We start from the raw sequence: 20,978 nt of genomic DNA on the forward strand, positions 1-20,978 counted from the left end.
TCCATTTGTAAACCAAGTGAAAAAAGGATTAAATTTGATACTTAACTCTGATCCATTCCACTACCACTAGCCTTCAAAATGAACTACTTTTAAACATATATATATATATATATATATATATATATATATATATATATATATGCCAACTGGTAAAAAGGCCATACATCGCTGGCAATACCTCAGATTTCATTGTTTTTCAAGCATTTTTACCGCACTAAAAAGGGAACGTAGTATTGTAAACTCTCTCCCACCCTCCTTCTGAGGAGGTTTCTTGTCTGAAAGCTACAAAGTGACAAATTATATATTGCTGTCTCTTTTTAACATTTATAGTATTACTAAAATTAAAAGTATAAAAGTATACTAATATTAAGAATGAAGGAAGTTGATATTTTAGAAAGCTGAATATTACTGTTGTTATATTAGTATCGGTAGATTGAATCTTTAACAAAACTAGAAATCGCCAAATAAACTTTGATGAGTCGCCATCCAGAAAATAAATGTTCATCATTGATGAGAGCTAAATGTGAAACATCTCGTTTATGCATATGTAATAGTAAAAATTTGTAAAACAAAAAAAAAAATATATATATATATATATATATATATATATATATATATATTTATCATGTTTCTAACTGTTGGACAAAATTGATTTACTCAGTCAGTCTAAGAGTTAAGGACCTTTTAGATATCCATTATTCAGGCTAAGTTAAGTCCTTTTTACATTAAAAGAACCTCAAACACACAACACCTCACAAAACAAGACCATGTTATATTCATGAGAAAGAAAAAGATGTGATTTTAGCAATATAAGAAAACTAAGAACTTTTGAGAAAACTAAGAATCTTGGTTCTTTATTTTTACAAACAGAATAAAAATGTCGTAACATGAATTTCATAACAAAGAAGTTCTGTTCCGATTATTGAGTTCAGGTTGGATCAGTCTAAGTACTTTTGGTTTTGAACTTGATTTGTTAAAATAAAGTCAAGATTGATTAAAAACAAAATAGTCATTTCATTTGCAGCTGATGGGAAGTACTGTAGATATTAACTTTATTGGCAACTAATATTAGCAAACTGTGGTATTTTCTGTTTATAAATCCTTTGTAGTTATCAATCAATCTGTCAGTGTTTATCTTTTTTCTTCACATACCCAAAAAAGTTAGTTAAATAAGCCACTGAAAGAAGATTGAGGCTTTATTGATGCGTCTGCAACAGAGTGCTTTCAGCAAATCAGGCAAGTAGTCAAGTTTCTTAACACAACAGGGAACCTAAGGAACTACTTTCTTTCTAACATCAAAATAAGAGTTTCAACATGGAAAGGTGAGTGCTATAAGCTTGCAACAAAGAGATTCCAAGCTTAGAGAACTTACCTTCACATCTGTGACTCATAATTAAAGAATGTCCTTATACATATGTATAAGAAAGATATGACACAACCATGCTGACAAAAGGAATTGTGGCATTTCATTATTCTGAAATCTCCTGCCATGTGCACAGCTGTATCACTCAAAATGATCTGATATTTACACATTTATCAGGTTTGTCATGAGGGGCCAAACTCGGCACATCAGGCCTGGATAACTAACCTTTTAGCCTGCAAAAACAAGACTAAGCTGTCCGTCCCAATCAACATCAGACAGAGATCGTAGCAAGGCCATTAGCTGTTTGCAGCATAGATTCGGTTTGGGTCAATTAGACCAGCGGCCTCTCTATTGGTTTATGTTCACACAGTGTTTCATGTCTTTCAATTTATTATGCAATGCAAAAGTGACACCATTTATCCACAAAAGTTTGTTTCCTTTGAGATGAAACATCTGCCACCACGGCCAGGGTTAGTTAGACCACTGAGTGTGAGGCAGCAGACAGGAAGTATGGAGGGCCATTTAGATGAGCAGGAGTGTCACAGGAGAGAAGGACAGTGGCAAGCAGAAGAGGGGGTGCAGTGTGCCACACTGACACCTGGTGCTCCAGATGACAGCTCTGCAGCCAGATGGACCTTATTATACGCACACTCATATACAAACATACCCACACATGTATACTGACATTCAAACACATACTGTACACATATCCACAATTACTGCCAATCTTATTCCACAAACTCACACATTATTTTTATTCAAATTTCTGTTGCCACAGTAGGCAAAACAAGAGTTATATTGGATCAGACTAAAATGGTCCCACTTGAGGGAAATATAATGTTCCGCAGATCGCTTTGAATAATACAGTTAGGCATGGCGCTTGTGTGGTCATAGTGGGCAGATTAAAGAGACCCCATAGTGTTTGTTTACACTGAACATACCCTCCGTTCTCCTCACCACCTGTCATTTCCTTGCTCCAGAAGCTTCGGCCCACAATATACCCCCACTTTGCTAATTTTCTTTCAGGGGGAAGACTTTTCAAGAGTCCTATTTGTATTTTTAAATAGCAGTTTACTTCTCAACCTCAGACTTTTTCAGATCATTTTGTATCCCCCTCTATATGATTGAATTGTTGTGTCTTACTTGGAGGCCAAGGTTGGTGCATTCAAATTCTGCTAGATTGTCTCTGTCGCTCTGAATCAAACCCATTCAAGCAGTTGTTTCACCTCACTAAGCAATAGTACATCTTAACCACCACTGTCTTACCTCCAGTGCAGCAGAGGGTTTCTTCTTCAGCTCCTCACATTTGCGAAACTTGCAGATCTGGTGGCCTGTTTTTCTGTTCCGGCAGCTGCTGCACTGCTCGCAGTTAATCCGCCGTCGGCAAGGCGGACACATGCCGCAGCGTTTCCGTTTCTTTTTGCCGGAGTTGATAGCAGAGGCCAGCTCGCTCTGTGCCGGGTATTCGGTCAAGCCAGCCATGTGAAGCGCGCTGTCCGCCAGAAAGACTCCAGCCGGTGTCATGATGAAAAGGCCCGGATTGAAGGGGAAGCCGCTCCCTACTCCATATGGGAAGTCAACGGGACCACCTACGGCGTCCGTGACAGACGTACCCTCCAAGTCGCTAGCCCCCGAGCCTGCGTCTCCACCGCCAACTCCCACTCCCATGCCCCCAGGCAAGAGCATGTGCTCCATACCGGCTCGCTTTAGCAGCGCTGCTGCCTGGGCAAAGTGCAGCAGGCCATTTTGTCCCTCCAGAACCTGTTCTAAGGTTCTGTCCAACTTGGCTGCTGTTAGTGTGGAGACAGTGGCTTGGGGAGCTGGGGGCGGTTGATGTTTGGCCGAGTGGCTCTTCGTTGAGCTATTGTCCGTGTGTCCATTGGTGGTGGCAGAGGAGACCGCTGTATATTGAGATAGGGTACGCGAGTTCTTAAGGCTCTTGCTGAGGGGCTCGCTGATGATGCCACTCCGATTCCTGCGCTCTATGACAGGAGAGTCCTGTTTGCAGCTATTCCGCTCCAGGTCCTCTGTTTGGGGTTCCTCCGACAGCCCACTAGACATGGTCCGGTGCGTACGTGCCTGGGTCGGGGGTGAGGGTGGAAAGGGGAGAGGGGTGAGCAATGAAGGACTTTTACTCTGCCCGTTATTTGCCCTAGTGAGGGTGTTGCTTGGTGTTAGTGGACCAGTCAGCCAGTCAGAAAGAGACAGGCACCAAAGCCTTCCTCCTCCTTAGAAGCGCGACCCTCATCCACGTTCTTCCATTGGCTTTCAGGAAACTTTACAGGGAGAGAAGAGAAAGGGGGTTATTATTTAAGGTTCTCAAGATGTTTCCATTCAATATTTCCAAACTTCTGCCAACTTAATTTTCTACATTTTTATGATTTTTTTTTTTGTTTTGTTTTACGGAGATCAAAATACATTTATGTATTAACTTATAAGTTATGCATTGTTGTGTTTCATTATCTGTGCTGAAACTGACTTTCCGTTCATGAGTGAGGGCCATTTCACAATTTTTTGACTTATCTACTCAGATCAATTATAATGTATAGAACATTGAAAAATATAAACTACATTGTCCTGGATTGCAAACAGACCTTTTAAATCATAGTTTGTGATCAGTCCAAACTATGATTTAGTTTGATTTAGTTTGGTTTGGGAATTTGTTTTAAATTCCCAAAACAAAAATAGAAATCAGAATTTGTTTGGCATCACTTCAAGATCCATGGATTCAATTTAAACCTAGAACTAAAATGACATGGAGGGCAAAAAAGCTGATTTTAGAATGAGTGTTTATCTTATCTTGCTTGTTAGTTTGTCCATCAAAACTAAAGACCATCATCTAAGTAAATTTAAGTAAAAGAAGCTCTTTATTTTTACAGAAATTTGGATTTTTCTAATTTGTAGATATAATTAAAAAAGTTAAAAGTTCGGAATCACAAACTTGTTTGGCACTCAATTTTAATTTTTCCACATTCATCCAGGCTTGAAAATTATTTAATCAAATTTAATATTTTTGTGTAGGAACCCTGTTTTATGGAGAGTCACTAAGAAATTGTCCTGTGTCTGAAATAGGACAATTCTCATCTCTGCCGTTGCGCAAACCAAACCAAGAATTTCATAAAATGAACACAGAGCATGCACAGAGATGTAAGAAGCTGCTGAAAGAGGAATAGTTTTCTGTGACACATAAAAATACTGCATGTCTTCATTTCATTCACACTGCAACGACCTGAGAAAGAGCAAGATAACAAGCAGATAAGAAGACTGAATGGAGTAGAGTAAAATTGCTCTGTTCTGAGATACAAACTCTTTCTGTTGTGGGTCATGCTAGATTTAGAAATGGTGACAGCGTTTCAGAAATCTCAGACTTAAGTGAACGATCTACATTCTTAAAGCATTATTAGCCGTGCTAGTTACTAATATAAGATACAAAAAGTCCGTTAAAATGATCAATTACCACTTCACAATCAGATATTTTTGATTGTGAACAAAAATTGATCAGTTCACCTATCCACTTTCCATCTTCTGTTGCACCGCTCATTTGACCACATATGTGGCTTCTAGAAACATTAAAGCATTTACTATACACTCAGATTCAGCTCTGCTTTTGGTCTCGTTTGCTCTTGTCAGCCAATCGCATTAAGGGTGTATATAGTGTGTCATCTGCTGAGTGAGTGGGACACAAACATTTTAGAGCGTTTTGGTTTAAAAGCTGCTCTGTGTGGCTGAAAAGCAACAAAACCAGAAGGGTGAAAATAAACTGAAAACTCTGTAAATCTGAAAGCAAATGAGTAAAAAACTAAATTATTCCACAAGTGAGGTCCCCAAATCAATCACCTTATCACATCTCTCTGAACTAGAATTTAGTATAAAACATTTTAATACAGATTTGATGTAAAGTTTGCTATTCAATAGAGAATTTGTGCAGAAAAAAATGGTTACCTGTGGATGAGTTTCATTAGGAGCATTGAAAACTCTCGCCCAACTAGGCCTGTCACGATAGCAAATTTTGCTGAGCGATTAAATGTCTCAAAAAATTATTGCGATAAACGATAATATTGTCTGAAGACCTTTTTACACTGATTTAATGGAAATGACGTAATAATGCATGTGATTTCCTGCCAAAGATAGATACACTTTATTTTCAAAAGAATATTTAACAGTGGAACTGATAAACAAAATAAACAAAACAACCAAAAACAAAATGGATTCTCAGTCTCCATTAACAAAAAATGTACTTGATAAAAACTAAACAATATAAAGCCAAAGTGGAAATAAATACTGCATTCTACCTAAAGACTGCAGATTATGAAGTCTGTATATTATGTTGCCCTTCAGTAATAATTAGATTTAAATAGAGAAGATGGGCCCATCGACTACCTGATGCAATAATTCACACTACATGATTTTTTGCTCCTATTTTTCCCCTTACAACAATCTTAAAACGTTGGTCTTTCTAAGATCGTGTGGTGTGTTACGGTAGATCGTCGTTGCCGCTCCGATCTAAATCAGGGGTTTTTCCCCACTGGGATCTTAACGCAGCCTGTTGAATGTGACAGGTAGCCAATCAGAAAGCGCGGATTCCCCTCCGTGTTTTCTGAGGGGAAATTACGTCCGGGGAATCCCAAACAGCTGACAAGGCGCAACCCGAAGTCCAGCATGACAAGGGGAGGAGTTGGAGCGAAATTGCTACCGCAGTTGATAAACCCGGTAACTTTTCAGCTGTTCTTACGTGACGTAAACAGGTTCTAATGATTTTCATTCAGTCAGGACTTTACGCTGACACTAGCCACATGCATTGCAGGTAGATTGTAGTAAAGCATTGATTAATGCCTGGTTTTAAAATTAGTTCACTGGACTTGTAGCCATTATTTTGTGCCCATTGTTGGACACCACACGGCAGGAACGAACATGATCGAACCGTTATACCTAGGATTTCTGTCGGCTAATGTGTGATCTGTCAGGTTTTGAAAATGGGCCGACAATCGGCCGACAGCTCTAAGATCGTGTCCTGTGCGCTGGGCTTTACACTAAGGAAATGAGGAAGGGAGGGTCAGTGGAGAGCACTGGAGTTGAGCCTTTTTTTCATTCGGTGTCAATAACAGAAAGAGAAAAAGGCCGGAAGAGACGATAATGCCGATAATTGAAATGACGTCGATAGTTTTAATTTATTGTACGATTAATCGATTTATCGTTTATCGCGACAGGCCTACGCCCAACTGTAGAAGTATTTGATGAAAAGTCTGCCCAAGAACAACAGCTTTTACAACACCTCTAATTCTTTTCTTACCAAATCAATCCATTAATCAAACCTTACACACTCCTGCCTGATGAGGCAACACCTGCTCCCCTGCAGATTCTCTGATTGGCTTGCAAGGAAATTACAAGGCGGGGAGCCAAGTCCCTGCTACTTCAATATAATACAATCTAATGAATTAATTTGTAGCGAGGACAATAATCTTCCTGATAAATGACTTCCTATCACAAGCAAGGCAGTGCTCGCAATGTATTCCAAAACAGTCTGTTTTTGTCTTTATCTAGCAGGAAATATTGGCTGCACCAATCAAAAGTTTGGACACATGAGTTCATGTCCAAACTTTCTACTGCTGCCGCAGCTCTTTTTTTCATAAACACCGATTCTTTATCAGATTAAATTTTTAGGATGTTTTCACCAGCAGTTCATAACACAAAGTACAAATAATTTACAAGGTTCTTCTTAATATTGATACATACAGATCATGAATGAATATAAATGTGAAGTAGACTTCAAATTTAGCAACGTGTTAAAGGGCTATTTCACAACTTCTGTAGAAAATATGGAACAACTTATAACAGGTATTTCAATCTGGAGAGACTCACACAGAGAAGACAATAGCAGTTAAAAAGATTTAATGGTACAATTTCTTTGGCGCTCGGACCCGGCAGAAGACCGTGAGCCGAGGATCGCCGTGAACAGGCGGTCTGCTCGGCGAGCTCGGGATAGTCTTCCCCCCAGGACCGAAACTGGTGGTGGAGCGGAGCTCAGAGAGCACAAGGGATCCTGGAGGACGACCCTCATGGTGAAGGTGGAGATGGGGAGGAGGTGGGTTGAAGCACGGCTGACGAGCAGGAAGACCCTAGGGTAGCTTGGACTTTTGAAGGCGTCTTTGGACGATGATTGGCTGGAGCGGCGTGAAGCTCCGGTCCGGATTGGCTGCGGTCGGGCGTCGTGATTAGATGATGAGGTGAAGCTGGTCGAGTCTCCCAGTTTGAATTTTCGCCAAGGCTCCATGTTTTAAAATTTATCAAAATTTAAATTTAAAATGTATCACATTAAGCCTTCAAATCACATCAAATTTCCACTGCATCATCCTTTCATAAATACATATTACATAGAGTTTGTGATTTATGAATCTTTTCTTTTGTTCATGAAAACAACAGGTCAATTTAAACAGATATATTAAAAATGGCCTTAGAAGCTGAAAGAAAGTTCCAAAATAGCTTTTTTATTATTGTTGAATGACTTTCCATTTATCTGTGGGTTCTGTCAATAACTCAAGAACATAAAAGCTTCAAGGCTTTGATAAAAATGTATGTTTTGGTGTGGAAAATCAAAGCTAATGACATTAGCAAAAAAAAAAAAAAACACTTTATTATTCAAATATTTTGAATTTTATTTTAAAACGTAATTATTTTAATGTCTAACTAATTGCATACTCGTCTTACTTTTTCATACTTTCATACAAACCTGATAAATAAAAATTACAGATTTTCAAGATTGTGCAGATTATCCACTTTTCACTGACAAACATTTCTGTTTGTCATTATCTTTTACTTTTAGAAAAAAAAAAGTTTGTCCTCTTGAAATTCACATTTATCTATTAAAATTTCCGATGTAAACAATGTAAAGTGGTATGTATTTATAACGAGTTTTACTTGTGACACTCCAGAGCAATGAAATACTTTATTATATAATGATGCTATTTTTTTTTTTACCTGTCCAGGTTAACAAACAAGCGCACCACCTTTCACGAAACGTTGAGGAAATGGCCGGGCAAATCCTTATAAGGGAAACAAAGGCAAAGAGAGGGGCGGAGGATGGAGGGTCGGGAGGGGGGGTCTGTGCTGTGTGTGGAAATTGGAAGGCCAGAATTAGTGGGAGGTAAAGCTTCAAAGGCTAAAGCACAGCCCCCACATTTTCACCAGCTCAGGGGGATGCGGCGCCAAAGAACCAGAGCCAGCTCTGCAGCCCTTCAACCCCGTAGTTTCAGTTTCCCCGGTGCTGCACTGACCCGGGTCTGGTTTCCCGACAGCATCCCCTCCTACCAGAATCTCTGCTCAGCTGCGAGTAAAGACTGCTGAATTAGTGAATTTCATGTTTCATATAGTCTCTGGAGAAGGCTTTGTATGTGACTAAAAAAAAAATATATATATCCCTCTAAACTATATCTTCAGTCAACATTTAATTGTTTTAGTGATGGTTTAATTAAGTGAATACATGACAAGTTTTTCTTTTGTAAAAAAAAAAGCACTTGCAAACCTTTGCAACCTATAATAACAGTGAATTGCTGTAATTTGACCATTTAACACACATCATTTAACACTAATTAGCAACTACCTTATAATATTTTAGCTTTCGATTCAACTTGCAAGGTAACTGCTATGAGGCACTTTCAATATATTTTGGATTGATTTATCATAATATTTAACCAATTAGCAGTACAAATATGTGTAAACTAATGGAATGAGTTTTACATTTAATCTCATTTTATGTAAATGTTTTTCTTTTCAAAAAACATTTGAAAAAAATAAGTTTTTTTAGTTTATATTTGAAATAACGGAGTTAATACGGTCTTCATATTGTCATCACCCGAACTATTTTGAAAATGCTTTCTTCTCGTCGCTCTGAATTAGCATTATTTTTACATTAAGAAACCATGTTCAAAATTTAGATTTAAAACCGATCATGTCAATTTAAATGGGAAACATAATGCAGAGAACGCTACAAATTAAAACGTAATGAACAAAACATAGTCTAGTGCAGGGGTGGGCAACCCTGGTCCTCTAGGGCCGGTGTCCTGCAACTCTTAGATGTCTTCCTGGTCCAACACACCTGAATCCAACAGCTGAATCACCTCCTAAGTTCAGTCAAGTTCTCCAGAGTCCTGCTAATGACCTCATTATTTGACTCAGGTGTGTTGAAGTAGAGACACATCTAAAGGTTGCAGGAGACCGGCCCTCCAGGCCTGGAGTTGCCCACCCCTGGTCTAGTGAGTGAATTTAAGCGTCAACAGAACAGGAAGTACTTTTATTTTGATTAGCCATACATATCTTGTAATGAAATAGCTGCGGTCTGAAACTTAAAATGTGTTAATGAGTCTCGAGTCCCAGACCGTGAGTCAAATTCAAGGTCCAAGTGTTTGTTTTTGTGACTTAAGTGCAATTTAAGTCAGACTCTGACATTCAAGTCGCCATCTCCTCCTGTGTGTGTTCCAGCTGTACAGACTCAATCTAAATCTACTGTATGCTGTCTTTAGTTTTACATGTAACCCAATGCTATTTGAGTTTTGAATGAAGAACCTGGAAGGGTTGCAGGGAATTAAACAAACAGCTGAGTCAGCAGGTGATAAGCAGGAGATGCACCCATGAACTGGTCAGAAATCAGAATCAGCCAATTTCTCTAACAGTTTTGGTGGTTCATTTGCAAATAAATGATTTTTTTTTCTTCCCCTAGTCACTGAAAGCCTCAAAACTAAGACATTGTTCTATAAAAATGCATCATTAGCAGGTCACAGTTAAAGAAAATAAAAATCAGTGTCAGAGAGGGAAAAAAGTGCAACTTTAGTAGTGTGCACAGGATTTGAAAAATACTTACATATTACATATAAACTTGTATGAACATGACTTTCCTGAAAGTTAAGTGGAAGAATGCTTTAATTTAAATAGACTCCATTGATAGTGATAATAAAATCTTTGTCTTTCTTAACTTCAAAGACAAAGATTTACTAGCCTCTTTAAAACTAGCCAACTTTTAATTTGTCTCAAAATGGAAGGGAGTGAAAATGAGCACATCAAGAGCATGTAAAAAGTATTTTAGTCTACCAAAACCCTAACCCTAACACTTATGCTATATTTTTTTGTGTGAAAACTATGCACAATAATCCAAAATAATCTAAAAAGTCCTAAAGGAAAACAATAGCACATACATTGTATACCACACCAGTCAATAACATGTAGCCATATTCATTTTAAAAACTTCACTTTTAAACCAGAAAGTAAATGTTTGTGAATTTTAGCAACCACTGATGCTTACAAAGGTACAAATGTACAAAACAGTAAAAGAATAAAATAACTAACTGGGTCTGAACTGATATATGTTTGCAAATCAATTTATCGAAATGATCGAGACAGCAAACAAACTAAGTCTAGCAATGTGAAATCCGGCTCCTCGTGAAAACATTAGCTGTTTCCATTGACCATAAAGTCGCGTAACCTGGAGTCAGGAAAATAAATTTGCCCATTTAAACACACCAATTTAAAGAAAAAACTCAGGTTTTTTGACAAAAGTTATTTTGAGCTAAAAGGTGGTTTTCCATCTATTTCAAAATTAGTGTATTTTGCAAAACTGCAATCATCACAGGAGTCATGTGATCAACAACCAGATGTTACTGCGGACAGAAAAGACGAAAACGACGTCTGGAAGAGGTAGAAGGACGATGGTGCAGCGTATTTTTCAGTTACTCATCGCATGACAAAACTTATTCACATGATTTTAATCGGGTTTCTTATTTAATGGAAACACCTCAATTGTGAAATTATAATTTTTTTTATATTGGCGGAAAATCAATAAGGATTTTCAAACATTTGTAGTAGAAACACAGCAAGTGTCAACAAGTGTAAGTTGTAAGTTTACTAAAGCCTGAAGTATGTGTTGAGTCAGATATACCTTTAGAAACAAATAATAAAAGCTACTTCCCTTTTAAGTAAATAGCTGTAGGACTTGTTCCCTAACAACTCCTACAGATAAAGACCAATGTATAAATTACCCCAACTTAACTATATTTTGAGGCTGTCCTGCACTGTCCTGAACCTCATCACTGAGTGAAAATCCAAGCACTAATGTAAGGCATGTAAAACTGATGGAATACAGTGTGTCATATTATTACACTGTAAAAGAACTCAGTTTTTAACAATATGCATGGCATAACGTTTGTTAATTTAATGTAGCACTGTATTGGGAATTGGCACTCGTCTTGAATGACTCAGATCCCGTTGTTTAATGTTTGTTTGGTTTATGAGGCTACAAAATGTAAAAATGTACAAGAATATAAACTGCAAAATTACAAAAGTGCTTCCAATGGCAAATATTTATTTACCATATTTATGTGGGAGGTTTTTGTCCACCATGCAGCCATGCAGTGCTGTTACTGCATTAAAACATAAGGTAAGAACTGACAGCAAGTCCACCTTCAATGTATTAGCTTTGCACTCATCCTCCCGTGCTGTGTGCCCTATCAGTCACACTCTTTCAATCATAATAAACCTTGAGCATGGCATATAGTCCCTAGTTAATCACCCTCCTCTACTTCCAACACCCTGGCTTCTCAGCTCCCCTCAGCGCATCATTTACAGAGAAGCCTCGTGTCCTCATGTGAACTGTCTCCTAAACTGCAGCTGCATTTTAAAGACAGCCTGGATGTCATTTTGGTAAAACAGGATAGCTGATGTAGTTTAATTCAACTGGCAGGCTCACTTTATTTATTGGCACATCCAAAATATAAAGACTTAAGTAATGTCTCTTAGGACAATGTTTTTTTCTTGAACTAATAGCCACCCATTAAAGTGGCATTTCTTACACATTAAGCCTCTTCCGTTTCTTAACATGTGCTCATATAAGTTGTTCTTGACATCTCAATGGTTCTTTCTTGTTTTCTTTTTTTTTGTAAATTTCTTTGTGCACAACGTGCAACACTGGATGACAGCACAGACATAAAGCCCAATGTATAAATTACCAAAACATCAATACAGTCCAAGAACTACACAAGTGAATCATTTCTCAAAATGGTCAGATAGCTCAGCTCAAAACTGCAAAGCCTTAGTGCTTTGTGAGAACCTATAATTAAAGCATCTGCAAAAATAATTGGTGACCAGTTCTTTAGGTGAAGTTACACAGGAGAAGAAACAGTAGCCGTAGTGTTGAGGTATTTCTTTTGGAACTGTTTATTTTTTTTAAGCTTTGTCATAATTTAGCTATTTTTTCTCACAGTTTGAAGAAAGCAAGTTTAAGCATTTGGATATGTACATTTAATGTCATCATTCAAAATACCATTTGACTAGTGAAAAACGCTGGGAAGCTTTGTCAGAAACCTTTTCAAATGTATCCTGAAATGACATAAGGCCCTCACACGTTTGCTCATCTGTCTTTTGATTTAATGGCAAATAAAGAGAGATACAGCTTTAGGAATGGCTTTAAAGTGTAAGATAAACTTTGCAACTTAGAAATACCACATTTACCATTAAATGACTGCTGCAGTTCAAATGCAAGAGCTATACCCACATTGCAGCAATTACCTGGTAATATGTAACTTAATCTCATGGCATGCTATGCAGAAGCTCTGTCTGTACTGAGAAAGATTCAATCACGCCAGCAGGCTGAATGTTTGGAGGGACTGACATGCCAGGAGAGTTGGACTTCTCTCCTGACTGGACCACTTGGAGACACTACCACATTTTGTTACCATTAGCCCAAAATAGTCAGGTAATCGATTAGATAGCGAATCAATAAAATGAAGCAGTGACAATAGGGCAAAATGTAACTTCCAATGCTAGCCTGATTAAAAACCAGCCTCTACGTTCTCCTTCATACAGAAGGAGTGGACTCTCGGCTACTGAGAAACAATTGATTTCTGGAGGCGTGGACTCTGTTGAAGTTTTAATTAACCAAATCGCTGACGTTTGTCCATGACGTACGGAATGCGGTAGAAATTCTACAGGAGGAATCCAAGTAAATGGGAGAAAGCCCAGACTGTGCTGTGAAGCGACATTTTAATCAAGAGGAATTTCATAGGAAGGCAATGGCCAGGCTACTCCGATGCAAAACAACACTGAGTTTGACACCTGTCTTCTAAAAGCACACACTGATTATGGGAGTGCATCATAAGATATACATACTCCTAAGACATAGCAGGACTTGATGTTTTATAGAACATGCTCTATTTCTTCATGGGCCCACATGGAAAGCATTTCAAATATGCCAACATACATGGCAAGATAAATCTCACGGTAGGTTTAGTGCCCACTCAGCACAGACAATCTGAATTTGATTCAGAGTTTTATTGTTGTTAATTTAGCCACATTGCATTACTTGATATATTTCTGAGTTTCTATACAGCTGCAATGGAGGTGTTCATTGCAGTTAAAGGTTCCCTTACAAACATGTTATATGAAAATATACTAAGTGCAAAACTGAGAACATTATAAAATGACCAAAGAAGTATTCAGATAAATATGCTATTATACTTATTTAGTCGTTTTCCTACATACAACTGACTGCATTGTCATTAATTTGTCACTCCTCATCCCAAATGTACACACACACACACACACACACACATGCAGGAACACATTCACCTTACAACAAATGTTGTGGGTTTATTTTAATGAAATAATTTGCATGATTTCAGTGACTATAATTAGCTGTAGGTTAAACCTAAAATTTAAAATAAACAGTGTATGCACTTCACCTTTACACGCTGTATAGGAATCTGAGATCCATTTACACAATATGAAGCCAGAAACGACTGTTTACATACTACAAGCAGGAGATAAACTGTTTGTCTTTTTTGGCATAAGCACAGAATAACCAATTTAATTCTGCTACAATAATGTAATAGCCTGGTATTTATGGCTGTAAAGCAGGAGTGAGTAGTAGAACTTCCCATGCATCACATTTGAACTTCTTAGTTTTAATAAGGATCTAAGCATATTTGCTCACCTCATTCTTGACAATGATCAACCTTGTAACTTCATTTTGTATCTTTTGATCATTTATTTACCCCCACCTAAAAGCACCTAGTGACAAATCTTGCCTAGTTTAAGACAAAAGTCCCATACACAGTCACACAAGAGCAACCTAAGGCTTCTCTCACAGTTTACACATGGTTTTCTCTTTATTAGAAGTAATGACATCAATGAAATTGTAGGTGACCAATACAAAGTGTTGTTTTGCAAACTGATCTTTAAATGATCAGTGTGTTCTTGGATTGTGGCAGGAAGCCAGAGTACCAGGGGAAAACCAATACATGCACAGGAAGAACATGCAAACTCCATTTAGAAAGACCTCAGACATTGGGGGGGAGAATCATCCCAATTATAAGTTAACAAAAAAGGAAAATATTTGTTAACTTATAATTGGGATGATTATACAAAATACAAAATCGCAGTAATCATTAATGAAAACTCCTAATTATAGATATGAAAGAATAAGAACTTTTTGTAAGTTGATCAGAATGAACAGGAACTTTTGATCAGTAATCTGAGCCTTCCTGCTTTCATGGGGTGGAATTACTAAGTGACACTGGCACCAATTTCATTTAGCCTCTCTCCAGAATAGGAAAGATATGAGAAAATGCAAAATCTCCAAATCAATTACTTTATTTTAAGGCTCTTTAACAAAATTTTATGAGAGGTGCCAATAAATATGCCAGACTATGTGTGTGTTAAATTAGGATGTTGCGACTTTTTTTTTATCATTAATGACTCTTAATCTATGTAAGATATTGGAATATGATCATTAAACTGGAGATCTAAGAAACTAAGAACTGAAGCATTGACTAACATTCAGAGATTTCATTCACAAATGTTCACATACAACCAAATAATGTCAGCCCTGTCGCTCATTTACCAGTTTTTACCCATTTCCTGTGTGCTGTATAGAGAATTTTTCATAACATATATTTTGTGTTAGAACACATGCTATCAACACGATACTATATAATGAAAAGCTCTGTAAACCATGGAGAAGGCTAAAGAAATAGTATACTTCTTGTAGAATATAATAAATATGAAATAAGTTGAGGTCTTGAGCCTGCTGGTCATGCCTAAACAAAACATTAGTGAATGTTTGATTTAGATATAGACTGATGGCAGCATTTAATAAAAGCAGACAAACTTGAAAGGGGCTGGTTACTCCTTTTACTGGCACATACTGATGAGAAACCACACAGAGAAGCCACACTTATTGTGCCTAACATTACAATGATAACGTGTCATTTGTAGACACTATAAAACTTGAGGACAACATTAATCATTCACCAAGTATAACTACATTTTCTGCCTCATTTTTGCCCCCAATTGAATGGGATAAATATTGTTTATCAGACTTGAGTCTCAGACAGCGAGTCACAGTAAAGTCTTGAATCTGGACATTGCAAGTCAAAATCAAGTCTGAAGTCTTCTGTGAGTTAAATGTGACTTTTTACCATGTTTGATATTCCTGACCAAAGACTCAAATTAGTGGACTTTTACTCATAGTGAGGAACAGTGCTACAATAAATAAATGCTGAGGCCACCTCTATCTCTGTCACTTTGACTATGATTTTTAATAAAGTACGATGTGTACTTTCAATTTGTATGTTTTCTAGCCACTGCAATCCAGGATAGTTTGTAAATATAATTGCTGTGCTTGACATTGTAAATTGTAATCTACAATTTAATCAGTGTTATTTAATTGTGAACAAGAAAATATTATTGTTGCCACTTAGTCAGTCTAGAGCTCTGGAGGTAGTCGAGACAACTTGTTTAAGTTCAAACTAAGCATTAGGATAAGGACTAAACGGGGATTAAAGTAACTTTAAATGCATTTAGCAGTTGGTTCAAAGTATGTGGAACACCATCAGTGAACAAAACGTCAAAGCTTGAAGCAGATGTGCTAAAGCTTCAGAAACCATCTCCAGATGCTACTCATGCAGCTAAGAACAGGAAACTGAGGCTACAATTCCTAAATGCTCACCTTAACTGGAAAGTAATAGATCCGGAAAAATGTTTCCTGGTCTGATGGATCTGAATTTCAGTTGCAACATTAAGATGGTACATCCAAAATTAGGCGTAAACAATATTTTGTGGCACAGTTTGGCCACTTTAGTACCAAATGATTATCCTTTAAACACAAACAAGACAGTTTGTTATTGTTGGTGTCCAAGCCCATCCTTTCATATCTGAAGTGTACCCGTCTTCTGATTGATAGTTTTTGGAAGAAAAATGCACCATGTCATAAAACTCTAATCAGCTGAAACTGTTTTGAGTTCACTGTATTCAAGTAGCCTCCGTTCCCTAGATCTCAATCAAACATGGCACCTTTGGGACATTGCTGAACAGGATATTAGCATCACGGATGTGCAGCTGACAAATCTGAAGCATCAAAATCTCTAAGGAATGTTTCCAACACCTTGAGTCTATGCAACAAACAATTTTGTCAGTTCTGCAGGCAAAAGGGAGTCAAAAATCCAGAGTGTGCCTGATAAAGTGACTGGTTAGTGTGTGATGTAGTCAAATTTAGAAAATACAACAATTATAAATGAACATAGTACTGTAACTGTCTGCTTTCAGATTCTTAGTCTTGCCCTGGTGGGCCAGATATAAACTGTCAGGTACAACTGCTCGGGAATCAGTCCTGAATGAGTTTCCGTGACTGACGTCAGTGCATGCGCAGGTACCAGGTTAGCAGCTTTTATTTAACAGAGGAGGCGGTGGTGTGAGGGGGAGCATTGTTTGGTTTACAGCTGCGTGGTTGTGAATCATTTGCGACAGACGCCGGGAACACCTAACGCGGAACGCAGCTCTCCATTTTCAGGCGGACTCTGCATGTACTTGTCCACTCGCTGAGCTCCCTCCGTCTCGAATGACGCGCGCACACGCGCACAAACGCAGAGGAGGTTGGAAAGCCTGGTGGCAATAATTAGATTCAACGCTCCATCCTTTGTCCATAACCTGCTGCTGCGTCTTCTTTCACCCCCAGAATAGGCTGCGGGCGCGCACACAGAAAAAGTTAGAGGATTTTTTTTTTCTTCTTCTTCTTCTTCTTTTCTTTTCTTTGGATCCACTTGGAGATGCCGCTATGTACCTTTTGTGGTAGCGGAAAAAATAAAACATCTGTGGGAAACTTTCAAATGAGGACAAGCTGGAAACAAACAAACAAACAAACAAAAGCCGAGGAAGTGGGAATCTTTCATTTTAAGCTCCGCACGGATACGCAAATGAGTTTTTGTAACAAAACAGACACCAGGCGACTTTTATTCAAGCGACGTCCAAATTCATGGATCCTCACTATAACTGATATTGTCAGCTGGTTTACGTAAAACTGCAGGTACTTTAGATCCACCAGCGTGGCGTCTCCTTAGTTACAGCTTATTTTATTTCCCTATAAAAATGTTAAAATACCAAAATAGGATTTTGTATTGTTATTGCGATCAAACCTTTCGGGGTACAGATAGGTACATCATGCTTTAACTTCATCCCACACTAACATCACATCCCAACTTTCATCAGACTTCAACAAAGTATGATTCCCTCCACCACCTCGGACCATAATCCACCCCCTCCTCCCTCCTTTTCCATATATCTGCATATTTGCAAACACTCGGGGTTTTTTTAATTCGCACCTACCAGAGCAGATTCAAACAGAAGGGAGGGCTCCCACAGTCCGAGCGGTCCGTGTCTCTCCCAGCCTTTCCGTGGCGAATGGTGACAAAAAAAAAGAGAAAGAAAGAAGACAAGGAAAGACAGGGGCACAAAAAGCTTCTTTTTCCAAAGACACAATCCTAACCCTGTGCCTGCTTGTTAGTGACAAACGTGAAGAGAAATAAAATAAAATAAAATTCTGATTTTGCGTCGCTTCAATGAGAAAAGCGCACTTTCTCTGAGGCTGTGTTGAACGCGTGGGTTCCCCGAGCTTTCTCGGCGCTTGCAATCCCACCTCTACATCCCCGTTTGCAGAGAGGAACATGCAAACACATTTCATAGATTTTTGGGGCCCGGTGGAAAACCCGGAGTGGATTTCTGTGCGAGATCTGAGCCGTTTCAAAATACAGCTGCAGGCTAGCGGGGCAAGAATACCCTCCTTTTCATCTGTTTACTCCTGTACCTAACATGGAAACGATCACTTTTTGACCTCTTATTGAAAATGAATATCGATTACATTGATTGAATGCCAAAAACATCTGGATTAGAGAAAGTTTACAAATTAAGCCACATTGAAAATTGTCTGAAAATATTCCTCAGACCATTGTCTGCCAGTGACATAATGACTCCATGTTCTTAGCTTGTTTAAGTTTGTTGTAGGACCATTCTCTATGAAAAGTGGGACCCTTATGGGCTTTAAATCTGTTTCCTTTTTTTTCTGAATATTCATATTAAATGGATCAACACCTCAAGGGATCAAAATGCACAAATGGGTCCTATATGAAATGGTCAACAGTATGTGTCTGCATGTATTCAGCAATGGATGACAGAGTGTCTCACTACGACCTCAGAAGCGCTACTTTCAGACAATTTTTTGAAGTGTGTGTTTAATGTTTGACAATTTGAACAGCTGTTTCTGTAGTAATCAACCTGTAAAGTTACTGGTTTTATGTAGGAATAACGTCAAACACAACTTAACCATTTTCTAGTTACAAGTCAGTAAATCAGGCAGATTTCTCAGTTGCTACTTAGCAACAAGATTAATTACTTTTAGCAAAGCAAGCTATAGTAACAGATATGTGTTCCTGAATTTTATGCAATCATACACTGAATAAACATGTTCACCAATGGAGGTTTTAGTTGTACTGATCTTTGGAAATAATTTGAGAATGATACAAACTGCAAGAACTACATAACACAAAACAAACAAAAAAGAAACCTGTGTAATTTAACTAGTTTTAAACAACAGCCATATTGGATTTTGAGATTAGGTCAGTGTGAAACTCATCACAAGGCTTTCTTGTCTTTCTTTTCCACCTTGGAAATGAGATTTTTTTTTTTTTTTTTGAGTTCACAAACATGCTGTACAAATGGGCAGGACTATTTTATTTATTTATTGTAAAAAAAAACAATAATAAAAAGACAACAACAAACCCCAACACTTTCTGTTGTTTTGCATTTCTTGACAGAATAGGGCTGCTTGAAAATCATTGTTGGTAGAATTTGATCCAGAGTAATTTTATTTACACCATACATCTTGACAAGTATATAAGTTATGCAAAACATGTGTGTTATTGTTTATCTTTTGTTATCTCTGCTGCTTCTTTCTGGGCTAAAAAAACATTCTATGCAAAAGTCAATTCATCACCTCCACAATTCTTACCCCCATGGTGTAGCAATCTCGTACTCCCCTTTCATTCTTTATTACTTCCTTTTCATATGCATAAATAATCCATTTTGTACTCACTGCACTTAAATTGTTGTGTATAAGTCTGTTTCCTTGCATTTAGATATTTTCAGAAGTTATGGTGATAATTAAGCAAAAGAATGTTAAAATTTAAGGTATTATTTAGTTAATCAAACTTTTTTTTCCAGAAAATTTTTTTTTTACGCCGCATTTATATTTACTTTGGAACAAGTTGCTTTTAATATATGACATGACTCCTTATCACACCTGAAATGACTCTGAGAGACCTCCTCTGGATAGACGGAGTTCTTTGTTACAACAAAGAAAAGCTTACAGATGATTCAATTAAATTATTTGTCATCAAAGCGGATACAAAAGTTTCTTGTTAGGTACAAATTGCTGCATGTTGGGAGACAAAAATATCACAATAAACAGTTGCATTTCAATGACTATCGCTTTAAAAAATGACAAAGATGCCCATGTAATCACAATTCTTGTTTGAATTGAGGCCCTGACCAGCTATTTCTATTCCAAACCAATCAAAATGTATGGTAACAACTATTTTCAAAAATTTGAAAAACTGTAACTGAATAATTCAAATAAAGTTCAAGGTGCAACTGGGATGTAAGATTTTTTTTAAATCTGATGCTTGTGCCCATAGTGCTCATATGAAAAATTGTAATTGTACACACAAATAATTTTAATCACTGGGTACTAGACTTTTTTCAGTGGTTGCTTTTCATTCAACTTGTTTTGGATCGGAGGTATAAATACTACAAAAATTCAAGTATAGAAAATAGAAACTGCTGGGCTCTGGTGGGTGGTGGATTAAACCAGAGTTGAGGCACAAATTAAATCCTGCTCATAGCTTTATGCAACCTGAAGAACGGGAGAAACCGAAAACGAAACGCAAAGCAACAACAATGTCGACCTTTTCATCCAGCTCTTAAAACTCCACTCCATTTCTTCCGACTGTCCTGTCTGCTGGCAGGCGGCCAACCCAAGTGTGTGGAAATGACACCGCCAGGGCGGCAGAGATTTTCCTTCATTTCTCTCCTTCCCGATCGCAGACTGGCTGACATTGGCTAGAAAGTGGAGCAGCTCGTCAGGGACAATCAATGCGAATCGATCGAGCTGCGCGGCTGAGGCTCCAGAGCTGGAAAATATCGCGGCAGTTGAAGAGAGCAAAAGAGGGAGAGAGAGAGAGAGAGAGGGAGACAGAGGGAGAGAAAGAGGAGGGGGTGTTCACCTCAACTCTGCCCGTAGCCAACA

At 37.9% G+C, this 20,978-nt stretch overlaps 1 protein-coding gene across 3 annotated transcripts in view; it reads right to left on the reverse strand.

Annotated features, from left to right (window-relative positions):
• The window catches only part of cxxc5a (CXXC finger protein 5a), a 30,598-nt gene extending 12,255 nt beyond the window's left edge, over positions 1-18,343 (reverse strand). Inside the window, exons 1-2 of one of the 3 annotated variants that reach the window (XM_028032279.1) lie at positions 18,005-18,343; positions 2,630-3,639 (exon numbers count right to left, since the gene is read on the reverse strand). In XM_028032279.1, coding sequence (XP_027888080.1) covers positions 2,630-3,424 — 795 coding nt within the window. In that variant the 5' untranslated portion in view covers positions 3,425-3,639; positions 18,005-18,343. Of the gene's footprint in view, positions 1-2,629; positions 3,640-5,305; positions 5,351-18,004 lie in introns of those variants that run through there. The other 2 variants (XM_028032281.1, XM_028032280.1) reach the window with 2 other exon arrangements.
• Between the last annotated feature and the right edge of the window lie 2,635 nt (positions 18,344-20,978).

The sequence above is a fragment of the Xiphophorus couchianus genome, chromosome 11, assembly GCF_001444195.1.
Source record: "Xiphophorus couchianus chromosome 11, X_couchianus-1.0, whole genome shotgun sequence".
Classification (NCBI taxonomy): Eukaryota; Metazoa; Chordata; class Actinopteri; order Cyprinodontiformes; family Poeciliidae; genus Xiphophorus; species Xiphophorus couchianus.